The sequence below is a fragment of the Hippopotamus amphibius genome, chromosome 3, assembly GCF_030028045.1.
Source record: "Hippopotamus amphibius kiboko isolate mHipAmp2 chromosome 3, mHipAmp2.hap2, whole genome shotgun sequence".
NCBI classification, from domain to species: Eukaryota; Metazoa; Chordata; class Mammalia; order Artiodactyla; family Hippopotamidae; genus Hippopotamus; species Hippopotamus amphibius.
In genome coordinates this window covers 84,811,690-84,835,486 of record NC_080188.1, presented here as the reverse complement: position 1 = coordinate 84,835,486, position 23,797 = coordinate 84,811,690, and the positions used below count along the sequence as shown (strand labels likewise).

Genomic DNA, 23,797 nt, shown 5'->3' with positions numbered 1-23,797 from the left:
AGCGGAACATAAATTTGAGACTTTGCCATAAGCTGTTAAACCCAAAATCCTTCCCAAAATTTCTCACATTGAAACCATCCCGCAATATTCACCCAACAAGTGTTTAATGGACAGGGTAAGTGGAGTTGTTTTTCGGCGCCAAGATACAAGGACGTCTAAATGCTTCCAGTCAAACTGAACCAAGTAGCGGAATCAGGCGACGTAAACCAGGGAGGCGACGTAAATCAGGGAGGCGACCCTCAAAGAATCCCTAGAACTGATTGCTTAGGTTTTCTGAAGAAAAAGCACTAAGATTCAAGAGAACAGAGTGCAAACAACCACAGCCCTAAGCCAAAATATTTAAGGCTGAGAGTAAGGCAGAAGACGGTATCACCTCAAGATTTCTGCACAAGCCAGTGAAACCCTCAGCCACGGGATTCCACCAGCTTCCGCTCCGCAGTCCCGAAGCTCCGCCCCAGAGGCGGCCCCAGAGGCGAAAGGCCCGCCCCTTGGTCCAGCAGGCCAGCGGGCGACCAGCGCGTGCGCGGAGTCTTACGTCACATCCGGCGCCAGGACGCCTGATTCCGGAAGGGGCTGAGTGGCGGTAGCGGCGGCGGTTTCTGTCTTGTTGATTAGTGTTTCTTTCCTGCTGGAGCGACTGGATAGAGGGAGGCGTCATGGTCGAGGTAGAGTGACGCTTGGGTGCTCAGGGGCCATCTGTTTCTGCATGGTTTTTCTTTGGCGGCGGGCGTGGGGGATCGAGGGTGTCGGAGTCAGGGCAGAGGAGCGGCTGGAGGGGAGGCTGTTTGGCGGAGGCCGGGTAGTCTTTTAAGGTTTTCAGGAAGGGGGAGAAGCCAGAGGAGAGCGCGAGTTGGAGGTTCTGTCCCGGCGGGAAGCCTGAGATAATTCCTCCCATTTTCATTTGGCTCTTGGGCACTTGAGCTGGGCACTGTCCGCCGAGGCGGGGCTTCTGTCGATGTTCGGCCGCTGGTACTCGCCGCCTGCTGGGTAGAGTCGATGATTCTGTGTCCTGAAAGACTGGCGGTCTCCTCTGGTCTTCACTTTGTATCTTATTTCAGCTCTTCCCCGGGAAAACCTGCCATTCTTGAAGTTTTGCATTTTCCGCTAGCTGGAACAACCATGCTGTTGTAGCAAGCCTTGTTCGTCTTATCTCAAAATTCTTGACTCTTGTCCAGGCCCACTGCCATCACCTGAATTCAGACCACGTCATCTTCCACCAGCACTGATGCATTGGCAATTAGGTGGCTCTCTGCTGCTTTTTTTTGTCACCCCTCCCCCACCCACAATAAATTGATTTGTTCAAAACGTAGTTTGAGCTTTTCTTGCTTTAGACCTTTTAGTAGCCCTGTGTAACTAGAGCAAAAATGAAGATCGTTACAGTTCTATAAAAACTTATCTGGACCTTGTCTATCCTTACAACCTTATCTTGCATCACCAAACATACACAACTGTACTGCAGGTTCTGGCATTATTTCAGTTTCCAAACGCCTTTGTATTTACATGGCGTTTTCTCTCTGCTTGTGTTGTTCTTACTTGTTTTGTGCAAGGCTGACTCCCTCTCTGCGTAGCTGCCACTCAGAGATGTTTCATTACCACCCTAAGGTCTTCCTCTGTTCTGTCTCAGCCCCTTGCTTGTTTCCTTCATAGCACTTATTAGAAGTGGAGTTACTTTGTTTCTTTTTATTTGCCTGTGTCCTCTTGAGCACAGAGACTGCCTTTTCAGCATTCTGATGTTAGTTTCTAGCACAATACCTGTCACTCAATTAGTAGGAGCTCAGTAAATGTTTATTGAATAAGTGACTAACCTCAGGCATCACTCAGTTTGTATACCTGGGGCTGTGGCCCAAGAGGAGCTTCCTCCTCTTCTCAGAACTTGACTCCTATAGCTTGCTACGAATAGCTGTGGTGAGTGGTAAATAGCTTTTTACGTATTTAAACGTGTAAAGTGTATAACTAATTTGACTTCAGTTGAGGTTATGATATATGTAATTTGTAGCTAGATATGTAATTGCACTCTTTCTTCTAGGAGGTACAGAAACATTCTGTGCACACACTTGTGTTCAGGTCATTGAAGAGAACTCATGACATGTTTGTGGCTGATAATGGAAAACCTGTGCCTTTGGATGAAGAGAGGTAGGGATAATTCCTGTTCAATTGCTAAAATATTTCAACTTCTAATATTAGGGGAAGAGAGCAGGGAGAGGGGGACCTTTAAAGATTAGTGAGGAATACTAACTCATAGGATACTATTCAGTAATGATTGGTGTTTGGGCATAATTTAAGCTGATTTAACTTTTTTTTTGGCCTTATCTTTTACAGTAAAAGTCCCATTAATTAATTGCGTTTTACAAATACCCAGTGATTAGGACAGTCCCTTTTAGGTGTTATATTTTATAATCAATCACTTTGTATGTGCTTTCAGCTTCCTGCTGCTCTCAGAGCCTTGCTGAGCTGAAATTGTACCTGGCCAGTACCTCTACTCCCATCTTTTCTCGTTAGTATGATGAAGATTTTTGAGTGGTGGCAGATTTTTGGTTCTACATCTCCAGCTCCAGTCTGGGATTGCATTATGTGCAGTGTTTCTTCTTTGTCCTTTACCCTTCTTTTAAAATCTACCTAATTCCTCAAACAAGCATTTATATTTAATTTACAATGTGGGCTGTCCTTAAAAGTAGCATAATAAGTGCATTTCTTTCTAAAATAGTGAACTAAGTACTTGGATTAGTTTTAACTAATCTTTCTAGGTATATCCAGGAACGGTTACTATAGAAGCTTTTACTGTATTTTTATATTTAGACATTTGAAGGAAAGTGTATTGATTTTGAGGTTTTTTAAAGGATATGTTAGTTTCTATATATTTTAAAATCATTTAAACCTTTGATAAATCAACATGAAAGTTTTTATATAATTGGTTAACAAACTAAAAAATACTTCACGGATGCTATGTGGTAGATGGTGAATAAAAGTGTGGAAATGCACTCGGAAAGTTTTTAAAATATTGTTTAAAATCTTAACAGAAAGTTTTTCTACGTGATTCGGCAAACTTAAGCTATTTAAAAACTTGTTTCCTGGCTATCTGTGAATATATTTACGTTGGTGAATATGTTGAAAGTACTCAAAGAAACGTTTTTATGTTTATAATTTTTAAATAGTCACAAACGAAAAATGGCAATCAAGCTGCGTAATGAGTATGGTCCTGTGTTGCATATGCCTACTTCAAAAGAAAACCTTAAAGAGAAAGGCCCTCAGAATGCAACAGATTCATATGGACACAAACAGTATCCTGCCAATCAAGGTGAGTATGACGTTGTCAGAAATGTCAGGATTTACGTGTGAATTTTAAAAACAGGAAAACAAAATGTCTTATTAGTGCACCTTCTGGAAGGAATTATTAGAACCATACCCAATTTAACAGCTGTACTAATATTATAGTGGAAGTCTCGATTTCCTCTTTGGAGTAGTGAGTGAGATTATTGGTTGGTGGATTTTTTCTTTATAGGGAATTAAAATAGTGGTATAATTATGTCAGAAATAATTAGGATATGGAGACAGTCATAGTGGAGACTAAAGGAAAAATTGCTAACCTGTGGGGAGACCATCTGTCTGTTTTGGGTAGAATCAGAAAGATGGTATTAAGTACCGAAATTGTAGTAATAAAAATTATGCAAGATTCCACAGGAAAGTCATCTTCTTGGAAGATAAACCTGAGTGGATTATTACTTGATAGGATGACATCTCTGCATACCATTGCTATGTAGCAAACATACAAGCTTTCTTGACTTCACATCAGCAGATGGTCAAGGAGATGACCTGTGTACCTGGTCTTCAGAAGGCAAAACAAAAGTGATCAACTTACCTTATTTCTGAGGCTTGGGCTTGTTGGGAAAATGAGAAATCCAGTTGATAATTTAATATTGTTTAATTCATTAAAAGAGGTGATACTTGTATTTAAGGTAATTTTGCCATTGATGAATTTTCTCTTACTCTTACTCTCTCTTTTTTTAATAGGACAAGAAGTTGAGTATTTGGTGACAGGTACACATCCGTATCCACCAGGACCCGGTAAGTGAGCTGTTCTATTTGAAAATGTCTTGTTGTCACTTATATTTCCATGAGTGAGCCAATAATTTGATTCCCATTGCCTGTAAAATATAAGTTCAATAACCAGGCATCCAGACCTAGCTTTTTAGATGATAATTAACTAGGTTTCACATGCATTTATTCAGCAAACATTCTTAAGCACTGTTTTTTTTTCAGGCACTGTGCTAAGAATTCAAAGACAGTAAGACTGCTCCAGACTAAGACAAGCTTATTACCTGGAAGTTTAGTCAGACAGATAAATATCACTAAGCTTACGAAAGTGTTAGAAGCTTTAGTATAGAAGCAGGTATGATAGAAACGTATCCTGGGTGTGTTGTGTGTGTAGAGGAATTAGCACACAAATGGAGCGGCCAGTGTAACAGGGTGGAGGCAAAGAGCTTAGCATATCTAGGTGCTAGTAATTTTAGAGGACAGAATTCACCATATTCAGAGTATAGGTGAATTGGTGCTTCTTGCTGTAGGAATTTACGTTTATCCTGGGAAACATCCTGTTAGTATTTGAGGAACTATTTAATTTTTATATTTGAAGGTAGTATCCCAAGATAATAGAAATTTAACTTTACTATCTTGGGCTGTGTTAATATCAAGCTGTTTTGATTAAATATGTGAGATAAATTTGAGATGTGTTGTTGGGTAATATTTATTGTAAAAGAATTAGAAACAAAGGATTAGAAACAAACCTGCAAAATGTAATACAGATTTTTGTAATATCACTACTTGAAGATAATCACTATTCCCTTTTTGTTATGCTTTCTTCCACTGTTTTATTGTAAATGCATATAAATGAAAGCAAAGATAGATTCTAAAAGGAGTTGATTTTTTTATTTTATTTTAACAGGGGTTGCTTTGACAGCAGACACTAAGATCCAAAGAATGCCAAGTGAATCCGCTGCACAGTCCTTAGCTGTGGCATTACCTACTTCTCAAGCCAGGTAGGAAATACTAGGTTCTAAATTACAAAGGTTTTGAAAACATAATTTACTGTTCACATTTTTTCTCATTTTTAAATTTGTTTCTTTGTAGTTATGTATTATATGACATTTTCCTTTACCAGTGCTTACAAAAACTTAAAATATAAAGAGCAGTCCTGCAGAACACATGACTGGAGACATTGATTACTTAGAATACGGTGTTTCTTTTGCCTCAGGGTCGATGCAAATCGTACTGCACCTGCTGGAGGTGAATACCGACACCCTGGGGCTTCTGACCGGTCACAGCCTGCAGGGGCGGTAAGTTTTTGTCAAATCACGTCATGCTGCGGGTTTCTAACTTTTGGAACGTGTTGCCTATTTCCCTTTATTCCAAGATTCTTATCTTAAATAAATGAACATTTTCCTTGGCACTGTTCAAGTAAATAGCAGCCTCAACTTGTTGCTGTTATTTCATAGCCCTAAAATTTAAGTTGCTAGTGAATTGACAAAATAATCTAAAGTTCTGTTAATTCCGTGTCTACTTGCACGTTGGACATAGCATTTATTTTGATGGAGATAATGTGATGTTGCTCTTTATTACCCACTATTAAAAATACAAGCACTGTTACTCTGAAGCTTGTATTAGTATATATGTTAGATGTGAAAGTGTTTTTTATTAAACTCTCGGTTTGTACGGTTAGCATTAAGTGCTATTAGTATTGTAATATTCACAGGGTATGCAACTAGTATCTTATAAATGAGCATTTAGAAATACATAATCTATTTGTTTGTAAGGAAATAGCAGCTTCTGTTATTGGTGAAAGTAGTTATAGAAAGAATAACTGAAAATATGCAGTTTGCTTTATTATGCTGTCACTTGAAATAAGTGCAGGCTTTACTTCCTCAGTTTATTATGCAGTTGCTTTGTGAGGTGAATGAATTTGTAGTCCTCCTACCACATTTCTTCTTTAGCCTCCATTCACAGGGTCTGCCCAGGCCTTCTGCCTCCTTAGGATATAACATAAGCTTCTTGAGGGCAGTAACTTTACAGGCTTCAGTGTTTTTTGGATGGATGAATGGGTAGATGCTAGCAGTAGATGATTATATCAGCTAGTATACCCTTTAAGATAGTATTGAAGTACATTTGTGGGAGGTAAATAGAAGGAGCTGTCTCTTCTTTGTAATATATCAATAATGTTAAAATACGAGAAAAGCAATGATATTAATCCACTTACAGTTACTTAAATAATAATGGGAGCTTACATAGAGCATTTACTACCCTGTTACAATCTTCTTAATAACTGTGTGAGGTAGTTGCTGTCATTTCCATTTTACTAATGAGGCACAGAGGTAACATAATTTATACCCAAGGTCACTAGCTATTAATAGACAGAGTTGGGTTTTGAACCCAGGCACAGTGATATGTGCTCTCAGTGCTAAGGTTCTGCCTCTCTGAGATTTTTAAATTGTTTTTTAAAGTTAAACTTAACATATGGAAAATATAGTTCTGATTGGAAGCCTCAGACTCATTTTCTAGGTATGCAAATATTTTTCAGATATCCTTTCTTCTTCATTTAAGCAAAAGAAACTTTCATAAATCCCCTCTTTGACTCCATTTTTGAATTGATAACATGAAAACTTAGGTATGTTATCTTTAATAATAATGTAATCTGTTCCACCTCTAGGTTGTTATGGACGGTGGCAATGCCAAGAACTCCGCACTGATGGCTAAAAAAGCCCCGACAATGCCAAAGCCCCAGTGGCACCCACCGTGGAAACTCTACAGAGTGAGTGAATCTGTGTATTATTCCACTACATGAAACATGCTCACTGCTTTCTAGTTAGACAAGAGCTGAGGAATAGAATAAGGAGGAAACTGAATGAATTTGAGAGCTGGTAGAGTGATCTGAGGCGGGGGAGGGGGAGGGGCTTAGGCACTGTCTTAAAAGATAACTTGGGAAGGAGACTTCATTACATGGAAGCTGTACTTGTATTTTGTATAAAATACAGTATAAAATTATTGATAGAAGGCTGCTAAATGGAGAGCAGACAAAATAAATTTAAGAAAGTGTTTGAGGTGTTATATATGAAGGCCAAAAGGAAAATTAATACATCAGGACATTTCTATGGCCCTACCAATTATCTTTTTAATTATAGTAAATTAAAATGATTCAAAATGTACCAAATTTAAAATAAAATTCAAATAGGAGGAAACATACAGCTACACAAATTTTCATACCTTAGAGTAGACCTTCTTTTGGTATATAGACCTAATAAATCTTAATACATATATAAATTTGGGTAGTCTGCCACAGTCTGGATAGCAGAAGTTCAAAAATGCCTGTGCTATTTTTTAATAATCACACTCATCCCCACCCCTGGCAGCCATTCATCTTTTTTCCATCACTGTAGTTGTGCTCTGCAATTGTATCATATTTAACATGGTTCAGTGAGTTGAAATTGAATAAACTTTAGCTTATGTGTAGTGAGCCTGCCTGCTCATTCTACCTTGTTTTTAAATACAGGTGATCAGTGGGCATCTTGGCTGGGTTCGATGTATTGCTGTGGAACCTGGAAATCAGTGGTTTGTTACTGGATCTGCTGACAGAACTATAAAGGTAAAAAGGAAGGAGGAAAAAAGTAAACGTGATTTTGTGTTTGCTGTGTAATTTTAATGTTTTAAGTTATTTCCTCTGGTGGGAATTGCTGTTGTAGTTCTCTAATTTCCCTGGATGTGGAGTAAAATTTATCATCAAAATCAGTTAAAAGTCACAAATAAATATCTGTTTGAAAAGTGGTATTTAACAGTTTTTTTCCAAACAGTACATGCTGACTGTTTACAACTAATTCCTTCATATTTTTTTCTCCTTCTGGTTACAGAATTAAAGCATGCTTATCTATAAAAATGTGGAAAATGTAAAGGAGTATAGAAGAGTATAGACCCCTACATAATCCTACCACTGTCGGATATTTGAATGAATTTCTTTTTAACGTTTATTTCTGTGTGTGTGTATCTTCTGCATTTTCTTCTGAGTTTTTTTCCTGTGTGTGTAAATGTGTATCTTTTAAAAATCATGCTTGATATATAATTTTATTCCCAGCCTTTTTCCACTTAATATTATGTCAGAAATATTCCTGTCAAAAACTGAACATTTTTGTTTACTTTATTGAAGTATAGTTGATTTACAATGTGTTAATTTCTGCTGTACAGCACAATCATTCAGTTATGCATATATATATATTCTTTTTCATATTTTTTTCCGTTATGCTTTATCCCAGAATATTGAATATAGTTTCCCGTGCTATACAGTAGGACCTTGTTGCTCATCCATTCTATGTATAATTGTTTACATCTGCTAATCCCACACTCCCAGTCCCTTCTTCCCCTGAACATCTTTTTAAACGGCTCCATAGTATTCTATCATTCACATATTCTATAATCTATTTTCCTATTGTTAGACATTAAAGTTTTTTAGTTTCCCGATTTTTCACTATAATAAGTAATGCTGTAATTAATATGTGCCTAAAGCTTTCTCTGTATTTTAAATTGTTTTGTTATGATAGTTTCCCAGAAAAAGTATTAAAGGTCAGACATTCTGGAAGTTGTCACCCAGAGTTAAAAATTGTTTTCCAAAATGGGTGAAATGATACTTGCAGCATGTGAGAGGATCCTTTTCAGCACATTGCTTGTGTTTTTTTAAAAATATCTGCTACTTTGATAAGCCGAAGTAAATATCTAACCTTTTAAAAACTGTATATAAAATTTATAATAAAGTTGAATTTTTTGATACCTTTATTTGCTACTTTTAGGGTTTTGATTTTTTTAAGTTGATGCCATCTTTGACTAATTTAATACCTTAGTATTCATACTTTTACTATCAGTGATATTCTTTATATATTAGGAATATTAACTTTTTGTCATATGTGCAGATATTTTCCCAGTTTGAGCATGCCTTTTTATTCTCTTTTCCCTGCTTTTATTTTTGGTGATGGGGTTGTTTTGCAAACTTCTTTATACTTATATGTTTTTATCTTTCACTTTTTGAAGACAATTTTAACATCAGGATTCTAAAAATTTGCTTTGGAATAATCAGCAAGAAGAAAAATTAAATATTTTTTGATTGCAGATATGGGACTTGGCTAGTGGCAAGTTAAAGCTGTCGTTAACCGGGCACATCAGCACGGTGCGTGGTGTGATAGTGAGCACGAGGAGCCCATACCTGTTCTCCTGTGGGGAAGACAAGCAAGTCAAGTGCTGGGATCTGGAGTATAATAAGGTAAGCTTGGAGCTGAGGACTGGAAACATGATGAGCCCCTGTTTATCTTCCTAATTATAGAAATTTTAACTTTCCTTCTTTATTTTTTAGGTTATAAGGCACTATCATGGACATCTGAGTGCGGTGTATGGTTTGGATTTGCACCCAACAATTGATGTGCTGGTGACCTGTAGCCGAGACTCAACTGCACGGGTAAGTGGAACACAGCTGATCTGTACATGTATTGCATCCTACTACGGTGTGCTTATTTGGTCCAGAAGTGATGTATTTTTTGGTAGGGAATTTAAAGATAGTTGCCTTGACCCGTCGATACCCTACCTACTCTTCGTCTTTAATTCTGTGGCTTCACCATGTCTATTATTGGGAGGCCCCCACCTGACATGTGACCTCTCATGTGCCAGTCGGTCACCACAGGTGTGGTCCATTAGCTGTTTCATTCAGTAGCCCCATTATACCCATTCTAGCCAGTAGGTCCTCTGATCTGTTAGCTTTCCCCGGTTGGCTGCCTCCTGTCTACATTCCCCAGCCGGCTTACGGATGATTATTTCATGTAGGCACTTTCCTCGTTATGTTCAGGCAAGCACACAGTTGTCCAGGAGAGTCCCAGGCTTGAATTGATCTAGTTACCTGCCTCAGCTACGAACACCTGTTCTCTTTGATGGTATGTCTGTTGTGTTTTTATAGATTTGGGATGTGAGAACGAAAGCCAGTGTACACACGTTATCTGGACATACTAACGCGGTGGCTACAGTGAGGTGTCAAGCTGCAGAACCACAAATTATTACTGGTGCGGTTGATGCTTTCCAGGTTTACAGTACATTCATTGTCAGAGTGCTTTATGATTATATGCTTTTGTATTTACTATGACTCTTGCTGTGTGTTGTATATACAGTGTTTCTGTGTGCACTTGAAATTTCCTGTGGTAACATTTCATTCCATTGTTTTTAATCTCATACTTTTTATATATCACAGAATCTTTGTACCATGTAATGCCTGACTAGAAAGTAATGCTATTAGATACAACTGAGCATTGTTTTATAGTATCAAAATTACCAGTCTAGGAAATTAAAGTTAGAAGACAAAATACCCTCAGACTTTTAGAGCTGGATTGAATCTTGTTTTGCTTACAATATGGTTAATAACAGGGAATCTTTAAGACTAGAAAATAATTCGTTTCCTTGTGTTTTATTAACTAAATGATTGTTACAGTTTTTTCCCTCCTCTCCACTAGATGACATCATGTAAATTCACATTTGTGCTAGTTATTCAGATGACAGTGCAACACGCATTTATTACATTTTTTTAAGAATTAAACTTAAAATCAACCAAATATTTTGGAACTATAGAAAGCAATTAGCCAAGGGTTGATATGATTTTTATTTCATATATATATGTGTCTATGGAAGAATGCTTCAGATTTTATTATATTTAACTTTTGCATTCTTTTTTTCTGATCTGTATTTTGGGGATGTGTGTTTGTGTTTTCCGTACAGGAAGCCATGACACTACAATACGATTATGGGATTTGGTGGCTGGAAAAACAAGAGTCACATTAACAAATCACAAAAAATCAGTCAGGGCTGTGGTTTTACATCCAAGACAGTAAGTATATTTTCCGAAGTGGCTTCTCTTCTTTCTTCAGTTCTTAGTATAATACAGAAATATCAACGTTAGTACTAGTTTCATAGTCATTTAGCCACTGTCACTTTCAGACGTGTGCCACATACGAACATGCATTTCTTTTATTTTCCTTGTGTAGTATATTGCTTCATTCCCTCTATAAGACAAGGAAGTCTTTCTACATGGTGAAAAATGATGTCAAATGAGATAATACAAATAAATCATAGTTAAAAGCTGCATGTCAGGGTCAAAGGTAATAGTAGCTAGATTTTATGTTTTGGACATAAATATTATTGGGCACTGAGCTATACATAGAATAGTTAATTCTTAAGGAGGAAGTTAATACACATCGGAAAAAAGAGTAGGAATTGTGACATTGTAGGCAGAGTACCCCGAGAGGTGGAGCATATGAAGCCGTATCACCTGGCACTTCCCTGGTCACAGCCGTATCTTGCCTCTCCTCCTCCCTTTCCCACTCTCCCTAACCTTTATTTTCTCCCTTGTCCTTCCTCCCTTTCTCTGTCTTCCTCACTCCCTTTATTTCTCCCCCTCACCCTCTCGTCCTCTTGCCTCTGTTTCTTTCCTTTTCTCCCTTTCGTCTTGTTCTCCTTCTCTCTCTCTGCCTTTCTCTCTCGCTTTCTCCAAAATAGTTACCTCACCCCTTGCCCTTTATGTGAGTTTAGGGGTTTATATGTTTACTGCTCTAGCTCAGTGTAGAGCACTGGGGAAATGAGAGGAGAATAAAACTTCAACCTAGGACTTAACATGCATTTAAAATAATTTTAAAATCTGATTTAACTTGGAACAAATGTCTTGATGTTTTTACCTCTTGGTGTGACGATAATATTTTGCTTAGACTACATAGATCCTGACTACACAAAATACAACCATAATAAGATTTTTAAAAATCCATCGTATTTAACTTGGTTTCCTTTATCATTAATTCTTTATCTTATTTCAGTTACACATTTGCGTCTGGTTCTCCAGATAACATAAAACAGTGGAAGTTCCCTGATGGAAGTTTCATTCAAAATCTTTCTGGTCACAATGCTATTATTAACACATTGACAGTAAATTCGGATGGAGTGCTTGTATCTGGAGGTAAAATAAGATATTTATGATAAATATGTTTTAGTCTGTCATTTTTTTTTCCTTTAGTGATAAAATTTCTGTCATCACACCTAAGTATTATAGCAGAACTTGCCTGTTTAATGTGTTTGAATGTTCACATGTGTATATGCATATTCATAACACACGTAGCATATTTCATAGTTTAGCTCTCTTTAAGTTCCCACATTGATAAATCTAAGTTAGGGGTTTATGCCAGAAATCGCCTAAAGTTTGGGTGTGCATTCTGGAGTTGAACGTCATTTTGTGGTGCTTTTTGAAATTTATAATAAATTCTGAATTAAGCACAAATGAAAGTAGACAAACTGATATTAGGAGGAGCTTGAGTGCTGTAGTTACTACCACGGTGCTTAAACATTCATCAGGCTGAATTGTTGAGAGGACGCCAGGTTTAACTATATCTTTCCCTTTAAGCTGACAATGGCACTATGCATCTTTGGGACTGGAGAACTGGCTACAATTTCCAGCGAGTTCATGCAGCAGTGCAGCCTGGGTCTTTGGACAGTGAGTCAGGAATATTTGCTTGTGCTTTTGATCAGTCTGAAAGTCGGTTACTAACAGCTGAAGCTGATAAAACCATTAAAGTGTACAGAGAAGATGATACAGCGGTAAGTTCTCTATTTCATATACATTGTAAAGTATAATAAAATAAATCAGCCATGCCAGTTTTGCAAAGTGTTTTCTCATTTTAAAGTTCCTGAAATTATCAGAAGGGAAAATAATCTTCTAATATGAAAGTATTTGTCATCTTGAATAGTATCTACTCATAGATTTCTGTTTTGGTTTCATTGATGATGGCAAATCCATAGATAGTTTTGATTTTATGTCAGCTTTCCTCATTAGAGTTATTGGGAAAATCTTACACTAAGAATAACAGCACGGAAGTAGATTGCTATGCAAATTAATGTTAGAATCATAAGCTTTGGTGTTATTCGAATATATAAATAGCAATTTTATTTAAAATGGAAGACCCTAAATTGAATTTGTAGCAAATGCATTCATCCTTTATTGAATTCAGATAATGCCAAAAGTTTGTCAGCTATCTTAAAATTGTTCAGCAACTGCTAAATATATAATGCCAAGTAATATAATGTAGAGTAAATGCCTTATTTTTGTTAGAAAGGAACTTATTAAATGTGTTTTAACTTACTTTTCTATTTATAGACAGAAGAAACTCATCCAGTCAGCTGGAAGCCAGAAATTATCAAGAGGAAGAGATTTTAATGTGGCACTGTCTTCATGGTGGTTCCGGTTTTGTTTGTTTTTTGTTTCTTTTTTTAGCTTGGCGTTGATGAGAATATCCAGTCGTTTGTGCTGTGGCTAGGAATATAAAGCAAAAACTCACATGCTTGAATCATGGCTTTTTCATATTTTACAATGAACTGTCCTCTCCCCATGTTTTTATTTCTAAAATAAACAGTTTGAGATCCTAGGAAGTAAGATGCAGATATCAAGCACATGTGGGTTTGTTGAACATCCTAAAGATAGAATGATTTGTCACTTTTATTAAAACACACCTTTTTTTTTTCAAACATACAAAACTGCTTACTGTAGTAGGACATGTTTTGAGGCGAGCAGTCTTTTTTAATCCTTTGAAAACTGATATCTGTGATTGATACTTTGGGATTAAAGGATTTGAAGTCTTCACTTATGTATGTTTATTCCACATAGTTTTTGAGTGCATGTCCTGCAGAATTCTGCACTAGATATTGTTTAGGAAGTAGACGGGTGTGTCTGTCCCTCAAGACTTCCGCTTGAGCAGCTTATTACAGAAATGCTGTCATAGAGGTGCCAGCAAAAAGCCAGGATAACACAGAGGAAAAACCCATTTATTTTCTCCGAGGAGGATAGTGGAAGACTTCATAGAGTCAGCAGTGTTCGAGCTGAGCCTTGAGAGGTCAGAGAAGAAAAAGGGTATTCTAAGATGAGGTGTGAGGTGAAAAACCAGACCATGTGAGCGGTGTGTGTTCCAGAAGTGGAGAGTTGTCTGCTGCAGTGAATGAGAAGAGCTGGTGGTGGCAGGGAAAGCTTATGTGTTGAGTTTCAATCTTATTCCACAAGTAGTAGGTTACCAGTATGAGTATCAGACCCTGGAGAAATAATGAGATACCACTGGGCGTATTTGATATTATAGCAAGGGCTGCAGTCTTTTGTGAAGACTTTATAGAAAAGTGTTAGTTAAGTTTCTGATGCCTGTGCCTCTTTCTAGTATATACCAAGTTTTATAAACCCTGTCCTTAGGATCCTGATTGCCTATCAGTCAAGAAAATTGGTCATACTTCACTTTCTATAGTTAGAAAACACAGTTACAAGAACAATCGGTTTAAAATTTGTTTTAAGTTAAATTATACCATAATTTTGAATAAGCATTTCCAGGTATACACATCCCATCTTGCATGCTGTAGGTGGGAGTGTAGTTGTGACAACCCGTAAGAGGATGGTTTTCCATAGTATAATGAAAATGCTTGGAATCTTTGGCTAACTCTTCATTAGAAATGAAATTACTAGGAAGCTGCCTAATGGGAATAATCTGAGAAGTGTACACAGCAAGTTCATTTCACCTTTGTTCCTTAATGAGAACTAGCCCAGATGTCCTAACAATAAGGGCCTGGCATAGTAGATTATGGTATCTTCACGCAGTTTCTCTCCATTAAGAGTGAGAAATATCTCTGGAATAATAAGATGTCCAAATTTTACTCTTACATAAAAAAGGAAGTTGTGCAAGCATTTTTTTTTTTAGTAGAATAACTTGTTAAAGCTCTAAAAAATAATGGAGAAGTGACTGGAGTGACTGGAATTGTAGGAGAACATTCATGATTGGCATTATATATTTCTATAATGTTTTAATTTTCAATAAGAATGTATTTTGTAAACTTAAATAAAAAAACCCCACTACAATTGCATCCCCGGGAGATCTAGTATGCCTTCTAACAAGAAAAATCATAGAGGTGAATAGTAGCCCAAAGCCTAATCCAAAGGCCAAGGAGAAGTTATTAGCACAAGGAGGTAAGAATGATAGCCCCTGTCATCCTGCCTAGCAAAGCTTCAACTGTTGTGTTTGTTAGACACAAGTATCAAATTCTGTACAGCATGAGACACATCCATTTCCCTGCTTCATGCTGTCCTGTATTATGGTGTTCTTACATTCTGTTGCAGAAAGTTCATCCACCATGTATGGTCATGAACCCCATGAAAATTTAAGCAGAATTTCATGTGTGTGCCTTTTTTTTTTTTTTTTTTTTGATCTTGGTAGAACCCCAACCCAAGTCAAACCTAAATCTCTTTCTCTGCCTATGCCTTGAGTACACTCAAGCTGTAAAATGTTAGAGGAAGACAACTGTGCCAACGGGACTCATATTTGATTTATGAGCACACACCTCAAGTAAGCCATCAGCAGTGACCACACACATTTCCACCGTTACGCCTGCTGCTTCCTGTTAACAAAGGGTGACCTACCCACCTAAGAACAACTTGGCCAAGTATGTATACGATTGTTGCCTTATACTCTTGCCTACTCAAGAACTTTGCTTCCACAATTAACCTCTTTCTTTTCTGCACCAGGAATTCCTTCCCTTTTTGCCAAATGATTCTCATCAACAAGTATGTTGTATTTAAGTAAATATTTAATATATGTATTTAAATATGACTGTCTTTAAAAAAAAAAGTGCCTAGACCTAATGTTCCCTTCTTAGGTATGCACCATTTCTCTGTTCTTTTTTATAACCTTCTAACCTCATCCCTGATTCCTCACTCTCCTTTCTCTTAACTGACTAATCCAAGTGTGGTGGAAATAAATGTGTTAAACTTAAGTCTTAGAAAAAGAGAAGCAGCTAAATAAAGTATGAGAGTTGATAAGAAATGAATTAGTGAAATAGAAAAGATGAGTTAGTATATAAGCCTAAATGTTAATTTTTTGATGTAAAAATAAAGTAGATAAAACTATTTCGTTAAACCAATTAAGAAATGAACAGAGGAGTCACAGATATCCTAATAAAAGTGATAAAGGGGAGGGGGCAGACAATTCTGTCCAAACTCATGCCATTATATTTAAAGAGTCAAATAAAATGGTTAATTTTCAGCTTTCTTAAATTTATCTTTATAAATTCCTATGACTGCAGAACATGCAAACAGCCTACACAGATTACCATAGAAGAAATAGAATTGTGAACTCCTACCAAAACCACTAGCATACATCACCAAGCTCATGTGGAGATTCAGAATGAAATTCTAGTTACAATGCACTTTAAATTTTTCTAAGACCTAGATAATGAAGGAAAGCTTTCTTGTTTTAAAATATAACAAAGATACCCAAATTCAATAAAGCACAAAAGAAAATATTTCATTATTTTTTTCATTATTATGAATATTGATGCAAAAATCATTGGTAAAGTCTAATGAATCAAGCTTCACATATCTAAGTGGAAGTTATTCTAATGGTGCAAAGAGGGTTTCTTTAGAAAAATTTCCTATTAGGAAATAAATTAATGTAATTCACCACATTGTTTTATAAAAGGAGAAAAATCACGAGCATCTTCATATAAGGTAGAGGCGCATGGGCTTCTCTCTCGTGGCATGCAGGTTTTCTCTAGTCTAGTGGCGCATGAGCTCCAGAGCGTGTTGACTCTAGTTTGCGGCATGCAGGCTCAGTAGTTGTGGCGTGTGGGCTTAGTTGCCCTGAAGCATGTGGGATCTTAGTTCCCCAGCCAGGGATCAAACCTGCAACCCCTCTGTTGCAGGATGGATTCTTTACCACTGGACCAGCAGGGAGTCCCAGGAGTTTTCTTGATAACAGCAATGAGTTAGCTGTTTTATATTGTCTAAAAAATAACCACTTTCACACTATGAACAAAACCTATAAAATATTTAAGAATAGCTTCAATAGGAAATGTGCAAATTCTGTAAAGGAACAAAAAACTGTAAAATTTGATTGAAGGTTTTTAAATGGAAAGGCACACCTTGACCATGGAAGAAAAGACACAAAATTTTAAATATGCTGTTTCTGTTAAAATTAACACAAATTTAATATGACAAATCAAACTTTCAATGGACTTTGTTGGAAGAACTTGAGAAATTGATGGTCAAGTTTATGTTGTAAATAAAAGATACCAAATGTTTAAGAAACTTGAAAGATCAGAATCATGAGAGGTGGGGGTTCCAGGTATAAAAAGCATATAGTTATGTCAGAGTTGTTTATTAATGCAGGAATAAAAGTTCAAGTCTAGAGAATGGAATAGATAGCCCAGAAACAGATAGTTATACATGGAAATTTAGTAGGGCACTGAAATAAAAAAATCCCAGTATTTTATTAAAATTTTTAAAGCTGGGCACTAGTGTAAGATTTATTTACACTTATCTAAATGTAAAATTTACTCATATAAATTCTATGACAGATACATGTTGAAGGACATTTAAGACCCTAAACCTCGATACCTTCTGAAATGGAATAGGGTCTTGGGTAGATGATACACTCTTTTAATGTACATTCTTTTGTATATAGAGCATCTTCCCGTGAATAGAGGATAGGTTAATTCCTTTTTTCAGTACAAATAAATAACATGGTATCTTTGAAAAGAATATAGTAGACATTAATGTTGATATAGAAAGATAGCCACAGAATATTGGGGAGAATGTGCATACCAGGATATATAGCATAATCTTAATAAAAAATAGGTATTGATATAAATCTAGAAGGATGTCAATTAAACCCTTAGCAGCAGTATCAAGTAGAAGCTAAGGTAAATCTTTTACTTCCCATTTAATTGAAAGTAATTACTATTTCCAGTCAACATAGAAAATATCAACCGGATAATCACATTCATTAGTTATTTCCTCACTCATACATAACTGTTCCACATCTAGACACATTATTGTAAAATATGTTTCCACATTTGCCTTTATCCCCCAGCTCTCAAAGCCTGACGGCAATTTCTAGTTCATTCAATAAAAAGTAGTTTAGTAGTAACTTCTGGTGCGTGGAGATGGTGACACAGGAACTACTATGCTGCCATTAAAAAAAAGCAAAAAAAACAAAGAATGGCATTTGAATGGAACTTCATTTGCATAATGAAAGGGGACGAAAGGGAAAGACATTCCCAGATGGACAGTGAGGTCAAAACCAGAGATGAGAAAGTGTGCAGTGTAATCTGAGAATAGTCAAGGTTTGGTGCAGCTGAGTGAAGATGATCTGTGGGTGTGGGATGGGGACTGAGTCTGGTCATGTGGGAAGAGCACTTTGTCGGAGGAGGGCCTTGAATACTGAGCTAAGAAATTGGTTTTTATTCTGCCGTATAATGCATAAGCAATGGGAAATCATTCAAAGACACTGAAACCAAAGAAAAAGTTAGATGTGAAACAAATGTATTTGAGGCCAGATTAATGGTTGGGATTTCTCAGGAAGCAAGAATAGAAAAATGGGTCTCAAGCTTGTAGAACCCATGGCCCTTATTGATAAACAGATGAATACTCACAGATACCTTCCAGGGGGGAGGGGTCTTTATGACACCTGCTGTAAACCACTGCTTTCTTCTGCTTACCCCAGGCAAACCCAATTTTGTCAACCTTTCTTCTTCTAGTATTTTGAAAATAATAATAAACTTCCTCTCCTAAATCAAATATATACAATCCAAAAATGTTTTGCTTGTTGAATTATATTAATGCCACACTCATAGGCTATTGAGGTAAATATAAATCAAAGTTCTTTCATGAACAATTTGGCAATGCAGATTATATTTCATTGCAATTTGATGTGCCTGTTTTTTTTTTTTTTCTTCTTCTCATGTGTATGTATGTGTATATATATATTTGGGCTTTATTGGTACACCTATATTTAGGCAGAATGTTATGGACTGAATGAGTACCCTAAAATTCATATGTTAAAATTCTAACCCCTGACGTGATAGTGTTAGGAGATGGGGCCCTTGGGAGGTGATTAGGTTCTGAGGGTGGAGCCCTTATGAAAAGGATGTGTCCTTGTAAAGAGACCTCTGAGAACTTTCTGGTGAAGACACAGGAAGAAGACAGTCATCTATGAACCAACCACTAAGCAGGCTGTCACTGGACACTGTATCTTGATCTTGGACTTCCCACCCTCCAGAACTGTGAGAAATAAATGTTGTTTAAGCCACTAGGTCTATGATATTTTTGTTACAGTAACCCAAACTGAAACAGACATGCTTTCTATAAATGGCATCACACTATACATATTGAGGTTTGCTTTGTTTTCTTAACCAATGTACTTAAGGATCTCCCCCACTCTGTATTTGTACATTACCTCATTGTTTTTAATGATATTGTATTCTATAATGGGAGTGTGTCATTATCCATTTAAATATTACACTACTTGAAGAAATATTTTTTTTTCTTTTTAAATTGGTTACTACAAGCTGTGCTGGAATTCATATCACTGATCTTTGTATACATAATGAGTATTTCTATAAGATAATAGCTAGTAATAAAATTACTGGGTCATATATAGAGATTCCCCCCTTTTCATGTAGACAGCCAAATGGCAGCAAAGTCTTCAACAGTTTATGTTGCTTTTGTATCTTATTTGTTTGAATCCAGTTATTCCTTCTCTTTAAAGTTTGTAAATGAATTAAGGTGAAACATTGTAAAATTTCTCCCCCTCCACAAAAGGAAACTTTGTGGAACATCCTTAATATTTAACAATAGGAGAATCTGTTGGACAAACCTAGGTGTCCAACAATTTAAGGACACTTGAAACATTCAGGAAACAGAAGAGTTTATTTTGGAGTTTGCTTTAAAATATCAAAAATTTTTAATACTATTCTGCTTGATAATATTTTTGATTGATAATTTTTATTTTTTTAAATTTATTTATTGGCTGCATTGGGTCTTCTTTGCTGCACACGGGCTTTCTCTAGTTGCGGTGAGCAGGAGTTACTCTTCATTGTGGTGCATGGGCTCCTCATTTTGGTGGCTTCTCTTGTTGTGGAGCACAGGTTCTAGGCACGCAGGCTTCAGTAGTTGCAGCACACAGACTCAATAGTTGTGGCATATGGGCTTAGTTGCTCCACGGCATGTGGGATCTTCCTGGAGCAGGGATAGAACCTGTGTCCCCTGGATTGGCAGGTGGATTCTTAACCACTGCGCCACCTAGGAAGTCCCTGATAATTTTTGAAAACTTATCATGCTTGATGAAATGTAGGATTGGAAAGTTAATATGGGCGTTCTGTTGCTGAATTGCCCTTTTTAAACAGCATCATTGGGATGTAATTCACATAGCAGACAATTCATCTCCTTGAAATATACAATACAGTGGGTTTTAGTATACTCACAGAGGTGTGCAATCATCACCACAATCAGTTTTAAAATGTTTTAATCATGATGTAGCAGATGTCAGCACTTCATTTATTTTTATTGTCAAATACTCTTCCAGGGTATGGATACAAACTTTTATTTTTATTTTTATTTATTTATGTATTTTGCCTGCACTGGGTCTTTGTTGCAGTGTGCAGGTTCTCTAGTTGTAGTGCACGAGCTTCTCTAGTTGTGGCATGCAGGCTCTAGAGCGCGTGGGCTCAGTAGTTGCTGCACACAGGCTTAGTTGCGGTATGTGGGATCTTAGTTCCCTGATCAGGGATCAAACCAGGGCCCCCTGCATTGAGAGCACAGAGTCATAACCACTGGACCACTAGGGAAGTCCCTGGATATACACTTTTCCATCCATCAGTTAATGGACATTTATGATGAAACTTTTCTATTTTCAGAAACCATAATAAATATTTGCTCAAGGATAGCTAACATGTTTAGAGGAAAGATCATAAGTTATTTTAGGATCCTTAAATTTCCAGTTGTTGTACATTTGAGACATTCCAACATTTCCGTATTACAAATGGTACAAAGCAGGGATGTTTATCTAACATAAGTTAGAAACTAGGAAACAAAATGGTAAAATAAGTATATGTTTTCTAGAAAATGGGCAAATGCATGAAGTTACATGTAAGGAATATTATGGTATTTCAAAATAGCCATTCAAGAAATACAAATAACTAGGAAATATTCACATTTATTGAAATAAACCCTCTTTTAGCATTTTATTACAGGTAATAATATTATAAGCAGCATATAGATGTTTTACCTTTGTAAAAGGAAATTATTGGAAATTATTGTCTGTCTTTTAAATAATGATAGTGACAGTAAAAGCAAACACTCATAAAATGCTTGCAAATAGCCTACAATTATTCCTTGTGATTTTACATATATTAACTCAAAATCCTTAAGACCATAAGTCAGCTATGTAATTTGTGGGACCCAGTGCGAAGTGAAAATGCAGATTCTGCTGATTAAAAAACAGGAATGAAGTGTCATTAACAATAGATATTAAAATATAAAGCTTTTTTCTTTCTTACAATTTTTAAAAATTTTCTACTTAATGTCATTTTAAGTCAAAAAAAAAATTCTATTTATTAAGATAAATTTTAGCCTTCATCTTTATGTTGCACTATGCCCATTTTAAATGCAAATATAAGAGCATTTAAGTCATATGACGAATCTCCAGAATTACAATTTGTATTTCATAACTCATACAGGCATAATTATTTTGTCCTTACCAAACAGTGGGAACTGTACAAAACTAACTCAGTTGTTTTTATTCCATTTCTTAATACATACACATCTTATCAACACCCTATCTTTGGCTTACTGATGTGTAAGGAAGGCATGAAAGGAAAAGGGACACGAGTTGCCCAAACTCTCCCTTTTCTTCTGTGTTACCATTTTCAGCATAACTGGTTGGCTAATGTGAGAAGCAACATGAGTAAGAAAGGCTCTGACAGGACTCCTTGGTCTTCTATGTTTCTTAAAATACCATTGCCTTCATTTTGTGTTTGGAGCAGGTTCTGGTTTGAATGATATTTCTGGGTTCTTATGCCCCACACAAATGGGCCTCACCTAGGCACCCTGGGGTTGTGGGCGCTCTAGCAGTGGATGAATAGAAAAGGCTTCTGGAGCTTTCTTTTGGTCACGTGTTCTAGCAGTTACTGCCAGACACCAGTATCCAGCATTATGGAATTAGTTTGGGTCTCCTGAAACTATTTTGAAAAATGTTAAGATTCAAACTTGGCTATTATCGTTTATTTATCAGGAGCAAACCTGCTTGAAGCCTTTTAAATCTTTCATAAAGTTTAGCAGAAAATACATTTTAAGAAATCCATAACACGACGCAAAATGAAAAATGTTTCCTGCTGAAGGTCTGGATGTAAATGTGGAGAGAGGTAAATGAGATGAAAGTGAACGGATGAGCAGTGGGAACAAAAGACAAAGCTCCAGAATTCTCTACCGAACTTTCCTTTCCAGTGGCTTGGAAGCTGTTTTAGCAAAGGAATGTCTTGGAAGGCACCAATGCATGTCCTACACACAAATTTCGCTAAGGATATCATTGCCTTTTTTTTTTTTTTTCAGTAATAGTAATATTGGTAATTTTATTTCCATGATCTATTTACACTGTACAGACACTGTTGAAAAGCACCCTACAAGTTCACAGTACATTACAACATATTTACTTTAAAAATACACTCTTTTATAAAAGGTTCATAGAGCATTGGCATGTCAACATGGGACGAAACTCAAAGCATGTCACCAATTCTGTGGTAGCAAGAATGCTTCCAAGTGTTGTCAGTTTCACAATCACAAGTCACCATTTGAGTTTTAAATACACAGAAGTTTTGAATAAAAAATGAATTTTACAGTGGAAAGTTCCTATAGCAATACTCATTAGTTAATGAATATGTACTTTCATGGAGATATTGTTTCATAATAATTTACCATATCCACTTAATCTGCCCCAAAAGCCCATTTCAACAAGTTTTGCAGGTCCAAAAATTCTTGTCATTTGTTTTCTATTTTTTCTTCTTTGTTGGTTCTCCCGGTTCTATTTTGCACTTTTTAGATGTACGCTCATCGTTTCCATCATCTGATTCCACAGTCTCCTCTCCTTCTGGTAGAAGCCTCGCTTTCCTAGCACTCTGTGGGGGCTTCCTCACCATTGTCCTCATATATGTTAGACCATTTTATTGCCATATCCAGCTCTGGAGGGGGAGGTTTCTTCTCAACAGAGTAGGTCCTCCGGAGGTGCTGCATATTTGGACTTCCATATTTTGAATTCCTTTGGAGGCAAAGAAGAATCCAGTCTCAGAGATACTACGCCAAGGCTGACCCCTTCCGAAGGCTGCAGCAGACACTGTCTTGGAGGCAGCGCCGCAGACACTTCTGCATCAAAGGGAAGAGCTCTCGGGGAGAAGCTCCCCTGGCGCCTGGACGACGAGCCTATCCCAGTCTGTTAGCTGAGCGGATGGTAGAGAAAGGCCTGGCAAGTCACGCTCCGGAACAGCTCCTCTGGTCCAGGCAGCCTCATCTCCGCCTTGTTCCGCAGCCGACTGCCAACTTCGCTGCATCCGGGGCGCCAGGACCTGTCTCCCCGGGCTTGCTGTTACCCTCGTTGTCTGAGGAGCCTGAGATGATGCTCCCGTAAGCCGCGTGGTAGCTCAGGGGGTCTTTCTCCTCCACCGTCATGATGGCTGCGCGGGTCGACTCTCACTGCTTTGTTGAATCAACAGTATTCTTGTTAAGGTCCGTCTCAGAATTTTTCACAGTGAAACAGGCTTTCTAGTACATTTATCAAGAAGCGTTCTTTGACAACTTACTCTATTACAGTCAAGGCGGATGGCACTGGGGCTGTAATATTGACCAAGAATTTTTAAGTCTCTGTTTTCTCACAAAACCTGCTGGATCCATAATCAC

The 23,797-nt window shown here is 37.0% G+C and overlaps 1 protein-coding gene and 1 pseudogene across 2 annotated transcripts; one reads left to right on the top strand and one right to left on the bottom strand.

The window, feature by feature from the left end:
* The first annotated feature begins 542 nt into the window (after nucleotides 1-542).
* On the top strand, nucleotides 543-13,682 carry PLRG1 (pleiotropic regulator 1). 2 transcript variants are annotated; one of them, XM_057728697.1, is made up of 16 exons: nucleotides 564-665; nucleotides 2,027-2,133; nucleotides 2,423-2,494; nucleotides 3,153-3,295; nucleotides 4,009-4,062; nucleotides 4,940-5,033; nucleotides 5,249-5,330; nucleotides 6,698-6,799; nucleotides 7,538-7,630; nucleotides 9,140-9,289; nucleotides 9,380-9,481; nucleotides 9,974-10,076; nucleotides 10,783-10,891; nucleotides 11,871-12,010; nucleotides 12,452-12,645; nucleotides 13,202-13,682. In XM_057728697.1, the coding sequence occupies exons 4-16, from the start codon at nucleotides 3,166-3,168 to the stop codon at nucleotides 13,259-13,261; spliced, it is 1,413 nt and encodes a 470-aa protein (XP_057584680.1). In that variant the 5' UTR covers nucleotides 564-665; nucleotides 2,027-2,133; nucleotides 2,423-2,494; nucleotides 3,153-3,165; the 3' UTR covers nucleotides 13,262-13,682. The 2 variants fall into 2 exon arrangements, with proteins under 2 accessions (XP_057584679.1, XP_057584680.1); XM_057728696.1 differs by lacking the exon at nucleotides 2,423-2,494 and having other exon boundaries at nucleotides 543-665.
* A 9,214-nt stretch (nucleotides 13,683-22,896) lies between these two features.
* Nucleotides 22,897-23,569, bottom strand: LOC130850527 (UPF0690 protein C1orf52-like; annotated as a pseudogene).
* Nucleotides 23,570-23,797: the final 228 nt, after the last annotated feature.